This window comes from Pavona decussata, unplaced genomic scaffold, assembly GCF_977016875.1.
Source record: "Pavona decussata unplaced genomic scaffold, jaPavDecu1.1 SCAFFOLD_391, whole genome shotgun sequence".
NCBI lineage: Eukaryota > Metazoa > Cnidaria > Anthozoa > Scleractinia > Agariciidae > Pavona > Pavona decussata.
Window position 1 is genome coordinate 827,501 of NW_028145763.1, and position 9,742 is coordinate 837,242.

Genomic DNA, 9,742 nt, shown 5'->3' on the forward strand with positions numbered 1-9,742 from the left:
AATTTTCAGCAAGAAACCAACTGTAGTGTTACCCCACCCTAATCTCATTGTTCGAAACAACACGATAAATTTTCGACGGGAGAACGAACACGGTTGAAGGTACCCTGAAGAAGAAAAAACGTGCCTTTTGAAATATTGAAAATTATAATTCATCAAATATTTTCGCTCGCACGCGATTGGTCTAAACGCCTCACGTGACCGAATATACCCCAGCTAAAAATGTGGAATATCCGAAGAAGAGATAAACCTGCTGGTCGATAAACCAGTACCAGAAAACAGCATACGCTCTAAACGTTTTTGACGGTAAGCTGTTCGTAAACGAAATGTTGAAATACTCAAGCTCGTATTTGCGACATTTTCTCTTGGTTTGACCTCTGTTTAACAGTCCTTGAATTAAAAATGTGGTAAAACTGAAAAATATGAAAGGCGAAAAGTTTTAGCCCGTCTCATTTAAGAGTATTTATGGTTTTCTTTCAGTCTGGCGAAATGAGAAAGCCATCAACAAGCTATTAAACGAGTTTAATTAATAAGCTCGAAGCTCGCTCACACGACGGCAAATATTACAGTTCAAATAGTACAATTCAATGAGAGCAATTCGTGCTGGCCTGGATATAAGGAATTTAAATAACGAAAACATAAATTTCAGTACCATTACTGACAGAGTTCAAGCCGGTAAATGATGCTATCAATGCTCACCTGGTCGAGATCGCTCGTGAACATAAAATCTCGTCCACGAAACAAAAACCAGCCATGATACCCCGAGTTCGCTACGAAGAGAAGCAGTTTGTCCTACCCTCGAGCAACAAGTTTAATCCTCAGGGATTGTGAACGACTTTGTTGCTGGCTCCATTCAATGTCAAGTTAGCAAAGAAAGCGCTTTGATGGAATCCAGCAAAAACAACCGGTGGCGTCGTATTCGACTGCAGGTTCAGCTTCGATTTCTTCACAGGTCGTTTTCGGCTAGCAAATTCCACAATTGTATTTTCGATATAAAGTGCTGCTCCAATTGAACACGGGATAAAGGAAGAGAACGGCAAAGCTCCGGCTGTTTCGTTGACAGCAGTTTACATTTTTTTACGGAATGCGATACTTTACAGTTTTTCGCTTTCAGTGATCTTTAGCTTGTTCTCGAGAGGTAGTTAGATTTCCTGTAACCTTATCCGCCACTTGTATCTTGCTTTTGTCTTTCACGGAATTAAACAAGTTTACTTTCCTTTCAAATGTATTGCCTTTTCCCCAAACAAACGCTTTCGACCTGAAGCGAAATCTGACGTGGAGATTATGGAAGCCAACTGACAAACTTTGACGTGATTGACATATGACAGAATGGCAGATCCTGCCGATTCCCGCGAGATTCCCGCATGTTGCGAAAAATATTTGAAGGATAATAAACACAATAGCCTCCATTTGACTTTAAAAATTTGCTCAGATATTTGTCCTTAGACATTAGCTGCTCCTCGAAGCTCACAGTTTTCCTCGAGCTTCGCTCTCGGAAAACTGTTCGCTTCTCGGAACAGATAATGTCCGCGGACAAATATCTGAGCATATTTTCGCGCCAAATGGAGGCTATTGTTTATATATACTTCCCTTACCTGGAAAACAGCCTTGCCCTTTTTTTAGATTATTTGTTTTACAATTTTTTTGCTGATTAGGTCCTTCACTACAGGATCCAGTACTTTTATTTTGTCGCAGTGGCCCTTGCAAACACAGTTAATTACTAGTTTTTACTGAACTGTAGAAAGTCACGGAAATGAGTGTGGCCAATTTGTAGTGACTTACCACTGCTACAATAAAGAGGATGATAATGGCCAAGATACCAACTGCAATACCAATGGCGATATAAGTTCTTTCCAATTCTGTGAAGCCAGTGGGCTTTGGTGGAGCATCCTTGCCTTTTGCCTCCACTTTCTTGATCTGAGAATAAAGAAAACACAAAGTTGTCAGTAATACACGGCGAGCATAAGTACTTGAATTGAAAATTACATTTCAATTGAACTTATTGCGGAAAACTTTTACGTTGTAAGTTGTCGCCTGATGTTTGGCATTTAAGCCGGTTCACGGATCACGAAAAAACAAACTTTCGCGTGCACTTTCTATTTTTTGGGTAAAACCTTCTTCAGTTCAAATTTTGTCCAAAACAATTTTGGTATTTGTCTGGGTTTTTAAAGAAGACAATATCATCTTTCCCGACCGCAACCCGTTAGTTAAGTCGTCACTTGTAGAATCAGGCGAAAACTTTCTGAAGGACCATGTTGGTGATCAAAACAAAAGAGAATTTGTTCACAAAGTTTGTACAAAAATGGAAGTTAACTCCCAGAGGAGAAAAATCATATTGTTCCTGTACATCAACATGGCCGCCATGACGTCATATGCAAACCATCAGATTTGCTGTAGGGCAAGTTGTCATGTGAGAGATAAAACCTTCAACCTGGTGGATGGGAATGCGATCTCATTAACTGACACAAAAATTAGTTGCAGCAGGGTACACAGCTGTTTGTTTCGATGAAATATATGTTTGAAATAAAAATTAGCCTCTGTAGAAATTGGGATAAAATTGTACGCGTGAAGAAAAACTAGCGTTTTCTTTAGCCAAAGGTTACCTCAAACGTTGGGTCGCGCTGAGGAAATTAAACTGAACTCTTTTGTTTCAGTGGAGCAAAGATGTCGTTTAAGGTACAAGAAAAGACCATCTAAAAATTTCAGAAAGCCAACAACAGCTAATGCAGAAATTTGGGGAATATATACTTCTTCACTCGATAAAGTTTTTTAGCCAGTTAAAATCTTAAGCTAAAGAATTCGAACGGATCAAGTGCTAGCTTACAACAAATTACTTAAGTTTAAGGAATGTAGGAGACAACATGTTCGTGAAAGAAATATTTTCTTGTTGATGCCTGATGAATAAATGATTTATGCATTTATCAGTCAATGACACCTGTAGGCATAGTTGGAAAACTGTAAGGAAATCCAAGTCCTCCCAACAATGTGGCAAAGTCTGAGTATTATACTCAGGTATGTTTTTTGTTAGTGTTTTTATTGTAATTGGTGCCCCTTAACAACCTACCTTTAGCTCAAAGAGTGGGCCCAACATTCTTCCCAGTTTATTTTCAACCAGGTAATGGAGAACTTTGTAGGCGCCTATCGTCAAGTTTACATCAACGTCTTTGTAACCGCCGTTAGCTTTAACCACATAGAACAACAGAGAAACTTCTTTTGTGCTGTTCTTTGGTGCGGGGCAATTTTCGTCAAAATTATTGAGGTAAACTTGCGAGAACATTATCGGCGTGCCGTCATCTTGAATAACCAACTCAGCCATTTTAGTCTTGAAATATGTTTCCAAAAGACAAAACTCGGGCCAGGTGAATTTGAAATCCATCTGGATGTAAACGGAAGGGAGTGGCTTGGATGCTCCTAACGTGAAGAGATAGAAAATAAAGAGAATTGAGAATCATTATGTCACGTGCATGAGGCATTACTCAACATATTAAGAGAATTTTGGTGGGCGGGGAACTGTCCCACCTTATACTCTCTAGACAATATTCAGTAAAAACCCTGGTAAAAACACGTCATCTTACCTGTTACTAGAGATGGAGCGCCCACCAACAAGACGAAAGCCAATGATATATACCCCATCTTTTGAAATTTATGAAACCTGTAATAACAATTAAACAACATTGTAAAATAACTTGCGAGCTCAGATCCATGACTCAAGTGGAAGATAGTTGGGACGGAAAGGGACGGGACGGGACGGGATGGGACGAAGAGTCTGCACGGGCGAACGTTTGGACGATGCGTGGGATGAGCGTCTCCCTTTAACCAAAGGAAGGTACTGCCTTATGTAGCCTATATAAAGAAATTTGCGTCCTAAACAATGTGCATGCGGTTTTCGAGCTGTTATTGTTTTAACTAATGTAAGCTTTGCCGTTCTGAACCCAGTTGTTCAAAGATTTTTGCTTTCTCAAGATTAGCGTCAACTCACTGAATGCAGTTTTGTCGTTGATGAATGCCGCGAGTATCGCTGCATAGACATTCTGTTGTTCCAGTATTTAATTATTTTCGTCTGTTTTGAAAGCATGACGATATAAATAAATAAATAAATAAATAAATAAATAAATAAATAAATAAATAAATAAATAAATAAATAAATAAATAAATGTGAATTTCAGTAGCACATCCATAGAGTGACCATTCGTCCACTGTTTCCATGCAGGTCGAATAGGAATTTGGAAATATTGGTTTGGAAAATATACAGTAACAATGCTCTCAAACAACAAACTGAAAAGAAACTGGGCCAGATAATATAGATGAAGTTTAAATCTTGGCCTAAGGAACAAAAGAGTCTTGGCAACATCATTATTGGCTGCAGAATATTATCCTTTGACTTGAGAACGGAGAAGAGTTCATAAGATCAAAGAGTCAGGTTCCAAACAGGAACTAAGAACAAAACAAACAAACTGGAGAAAATTGCAACATTTGTTTATCTTAAAACCGAATATTAAAAGCAGCGCGATACATGACTGACTCTACGGCCAATTTCTCCAATTAGTCATTTCAGGGATGTAACCAAAAGCAAAGCTAATCCTAAGGCGCTTTCAAACTGGCCGACCAGACTAGAATGTTCGCAAAGGAAATGCGCAAATTTGAAGGTCTGGCTATATGCTCTAGTCCTTCAAATTACCTGAGGATATCGATGACGTAATTTCTCTCTTTTTCACGGTTGTTTACGTCCGGTCAGCGAAAAATGGCGAGCGATAGCTTTGTCTATGTTATAAAAACAAAAATTACCCGGTAGTTTGAAGATATGAATTTGATTTTCTCGTGCTAATAGTAATATTTTACTCACTCGTTGCGCTTGTTTGTGAAATATTGTTTTTACGGCTCGAAAATAAAATTAATGTCTTCTCGCCGCCTTTTTTTTTTTTTACTTACACGCCTTTCGTACGTGTAAAAATCTTTGCCTGAACGGAAACGAAGAATATCAGTCATAACTAGCTTCTAAATGCAACGACGTAAGCAGCTTTATAGCTCGTTGAAGTAGGCGCGCAAACAATAGCTCTGTCCGGTTCAGTGTATCATGGGCTTAAACCCTGCGCAAGAACTGTGAACTTTTGATGGCTTTCTATTGTTATTTATCAAATGATGACATTCTTATCGACTACTAGGCGGAAACCACAATGGATGTGCAATTACATCAAGGAACACATGAAGGTCACTGAATGGTTTTTACGCTTTGATAATTTTACATCATAAGGATTGGGTCACGTTCTCTCCTTAAATTTAAAACTCTTGAAATCGAAATTTGGCCATAAACCAATGAACAAATGTCTTTCCCAGTTTAATATAACTTTCATTTGGTATGAGAACTTAAGCTCATTGCCGTATTGTTGACATTGAAATCTCGGAATAAATTACGTGGTCAAGTATTGTGGCGGATTAGCATAGATTGAGTAATCTTGAATAAAGTGCTGGTTTCACAAATTGGTGAAAAGTTTCCAATATGTTGAAGATAAGAAAAATGCTGTTTCGTAAGGTTTGTTAGGATGGCTTCGGTTGCGAAACACTCAGTCGAAATCTTTGTTACGTTGGTGTGCATGGTGTTCAAGAACTTTCTCAAGCAAGCCATATACAAACAAACAAAGTGATGATCTCGAGCAAGTCGACAAGTGCTTAGTGAGATTCATGTCAGTGCCACGAAGCTCAGTCTAACTAATTTAGCTCAAAGTATAGTTTAAAAAAGTTAGTCAAAGAACGCGAGTGCTATGCGAATAGTTAATCATTATTCTTCGAGAGGGAGTAAAAAAATTTAGGCGATTCTTTGAACGTTTGACTATACACGGTTAAAGTTCATCAGAGTCAAAAAGTTAGCAAGTTACCGCCTAAGAAGACATAGTGTAAATATGATTGACACTTTAAAGTTATCTTCCAGTTCCTGATTTTACTGATTCAATAAACGCTCCTACCTTGTTTCCCGGTGTGGACCCAACGAGTACTCGATCAGACAATTTCTCAGTTTTGACCAAGTGCGTTGCCGCGTTACTTTAGTGCGAAGGAATTTATAATTAACCGTGGGAAGACCGTATTATGACTTTATAACGACGATATTAATATTCTGAACTCACTCACAATGTTGGCTCATGTCAGCATTTGTAACAGTTGTTATGCAAACTTAATTCCAACAGCCTCCCGGGACGCGCCAGCAAGTTTGAAATTAAGTTTAGAATCGAAGCAAGTGGAATTTTCAGTATTCTTGCGGCATTAAAACTCATGAAACGCAAGTGATTAATTACTTTTCATCCGATTCGAATGTGAAAGGTATGAACGAAATATTTTCTTTTTTCATATTAGCATAACAAAACCATTTAGCGGAATTCAATTGAGCTATTATTACACCCACACAAATTAAAATGATTGCTCATTTCAATGTCTTTTGGTTCAAGAACAACATCCATTTGTATTGAATTCTCGTCTCGTAAGAATAATTCCAGACAACGCTTACAGCTCTATGTACATGCCAGAAAATGTACAAGTGTACGGATTTATTTTGATCCCACTCAGAAGTTAATTAACACAGCTGACACAGGTTAATCGATCAGTAGGTGATTGGTAGTGAAATTCTCATGATACAGGCTTGCTCCCAACGAGAACATTGTGTTCCGAGATCGTTTTGCGTCCTTTTAAAGACATATTTGTTCAGTTTGATCTTGTACAGCATGATAAACAGTACCACGGGAAATACAAGTCAGTAGCTTTCATTTTAAGGGTCTCTCTTAAGGCTTTAGAATGCGTCAGTTTTCGAATTCGTTTTATCAGGCCTGGGTACGGTGCGGGGGGAGGTGTGTGGGAGGCCAGTCGGATTAACGTTTCAAGGTTATACTGAATACTGAAACGTTTGTTTGCGATTTCTATTAAGCACAGCCCAGTGAACGATTATTAGGCAAACTCGAAATCTGATTGGCTACTTAAGCTGTTCCTGCGAGCGTAATTGCAAGCAAAGGCTGATATTGCGGAACGTTAGAAATAAACCATTTTTCCCGAATTTGTTTTTCCGAGTGAAATACATCATTCACTGGATTATGCTAAAGCATTTAGACGGCTCACTAGGTTTCTGTCGACTAGCTATCATCCGGTAGAAAGCTCAAGCTTGCCGTGGCGTATTATTGTTAAATTGTTTGCTTTTAGCAAAGGACAAGGTGCGCGGCTGAAATCCGGGGTGTGCGAGGGAAGGGGGGGGGGGGGGGGGTACTCCCATATATATGCCATACGGGTAAGTTTTGCAACTCGCTGTTTAGTCTGAGATAAGGTATAGAAATCAGAGAGTTTTGGTCAGGAATAAGGTCTGGAACATGTCTCCAGGGATAAAACTTGTCTAGAATACGTTAGGGAGTTTTGGTGTCTAGTAAACCGAAAGTAGAACAAATAAATTATTTTTGCTTCCTTTTAACCTAGGATTGAACTTTAATTATTTGAGCACTTTAATTACGGAACCGCTATCAAACAATGGCTCCCGTTGAAATCATTAATTACTAGGGACAACACTCATCAATGGCCAACTGGGAACGATGGCGATCTAAAAGTTAAAACGTAAAAGCAGCTGACGAAAGGCTTTCTAACATTCACAAATTATGTTCTGTTTTCGAAGCCGATATTTCAAAATAGATTATTTTGTTGCCTATTTTGTGGCTTAGTTTTTCATTTCACTTTCCATCTTCTTGATGCTTTCAATGACTACTTCGTCTTGTGAGAGGACAAACATTATCTAACTCGGTTTAACATATCGCATTTTCATTAATTTTTCATTTTCATTTAAGACAATGTCACAATAAAATGAAATGAAAAGAAACAACAGTAACGTAGAACAATGTACATGCGTTGTTTATAGTTCCGAAGCTTTGTTAATTCGGTATGTCTAGGTATCTTTCTGTAGCAGGAATTAAATAGACCTAGAAAGGTCTCGTCACAGGGCAAAGCTAACCAAATTTAATTACTGCTGAAACACTCGGCAAATCTTGCGGAACCAGTCCTATACAGTACAAACCGAAAATAATTTGATTTCGTGATCCACCTATACTAGTTGTTTGATATGATGACTGAAATAAGTGCACTGTATACCAACTTGCAACTGGATTGCACTGAGTACGATTCAAATACGAACAATTAACCAAAGCAGAGTAGAGCTGCAGTACTCACAGACGGTTCCTGCGGTTATCCGTACTCGTACGCAAAAATCTATCTTTTAATTTCTCCCAAATCATGTCAAATCGGAGGGATTACTATCGCTTGGTTGTCTTCGCAACATACGTAACAGTTAGCCGGACAACTTAATCACACAGCAAACGACTGATGTCTCCACCAATTCAATTCCACGAGTGATGCCAGTAACCGAAAATTAAACACCTTTAAAGTTGTCAGGCATGTTTCGAGACCGTTCCACCATGAAACGTTTTCTGTTCTTAGTGCAATTTCCGTGAAACGTAAGCAACTAAGCTGACTAGACCAAGTGAAACTGTTTTACATTGTCACTAACACATAAACAAGGAGTTTGTAAAAAACGTAAAGGAAATGTAAAAGACAAAGCCTAGGCATGTTATAAATAACATTAAAACTCATTCGAAGTGTATTATACTGCAACTTATTACCTCATGCCAATGTCCCGTAGTTCGAAGTTTCTTTTCGATTCTTTTCTCGCTCTTGAATTTTTGTGCGTGGTTCGATCATTTAAACTAAATATATTTCGCCCTTTCAACAGAAGTGTCCATATGTAAATGTCAAAGCTTTTATTCACCAAACAAAGCAGAATAAAAGCGTTCTGAATAAACAAAAGAACGATGTGTTTTCTAACTGAATACGTCATGAAAAGTTAAACAATTTGAGTAAACATTGTGGCAGTTTTTGCCAAGTAACTTTAAATGAGAAATGAGGATAGCTTCTAGGAACTAAACCACTGTCCGGCTCAGTTAGTCAAAACTAAGGGAGCGTTGCAAAGTTTTAAGCAATTTGCTTTACATAAAGAGCCGTGGGATTCCAGGATGCCCAGGAAGATAGGAGAGAAATTGATCTCTGCAGTACTTGATTGTGTTACAGTGAAGGCTATTCGATTTGCATGCATCTTCACAAAGCTTCAAACTGAAGGCTTGTTGAGGTTTGCACAGTGAACGTTGTAAAGCGTTGTAACATAGGGAAATGAAACGGGAAAGATATCATACAAGATTAGAATTTCTTCAACGCGGTGTATAGAATAGAGCTATTCTAAATGATTCTCAAATTTGTTACGAGCGGCGCTGTACATGATTAAGTTAACTGAAAACATATTACTGGAGCATTACACTGATTGTTAGAGAGTTACAGAGTACAGACAACTACTTGCACGATATTAAAATAACCAGCTATGTATGTAAAATATACAAACTGTGTGTGTGTCTCTCTTGTACCTTGTAATTTCTCCAGTCCAAATACTGATACATTTGCAGTTGTATCTTTTGCTTTTCGGTTCAGAGCCGCGAAGAGACCAAACCTAAATGCGAAAAGCCTGGGAACAAGTATACAAAACTGCTCTGCGCAGACGCTTGTAGCCCTTCTTCGTCATCTTCCTCTTCTTTAATGATTTTGACCTGACTAATAGTCTGGTAACCATACAACGAGGCTTGTTAGTGGTCAGTGGACAAAATTAATTATGTGTTATATTTTCTTTTAAAATTCTATTTTATGCCGAGAGATCATCATAACCAAGTCTTAAAAATCTGCTTTC

The 9,742-nt window shown here is 38.3% G+C and overlaps 1 protein-coding gene across 3 annotated transcripts in view; it reads right to left on the reverse strand.

Annotated features, from left to right (window-relative positions):
* Positions 1–9,480, reverse strand: part of LOC146451252 (uncharacterized) — a 14,819-nt gene extending 5,339 nt beyond the window's left edge. The window contains exons 1-4 of one of the 3 annotated variants that reach the window (XM_085099258.1): positions 9,426–9,480; positions 3,573–3,649; positions 3,062–3,408; positions 1,780–1,914 (exon numbers count right to left, since the gene is read on the reverse strand). In XM_085099258.1, the coding sequence (XP_084955384.1) occupies positions 1,780–1,914; positions 3,062–3,408; positions 3,573–3,630 (540 nt within the window). In that variant the 5' untranslated portion in view covers positions 3,631–3,649; positions 9,426–9,480. Of the gene's footprint in view, positions 1–1,779; positions 1,915–3,061; positions 3,409–3,572; positions 3,650–5,957; positions 6,246–8,633; positions 8,762–9,425 lie in introns of those variants that run through there. The other 2 variants (XM_085099256.1, XM_085099257.1) reach the window with 2 other exon arrangements.
* Positions 9,481–9,742: the final 262 nt, after the last annotated feature.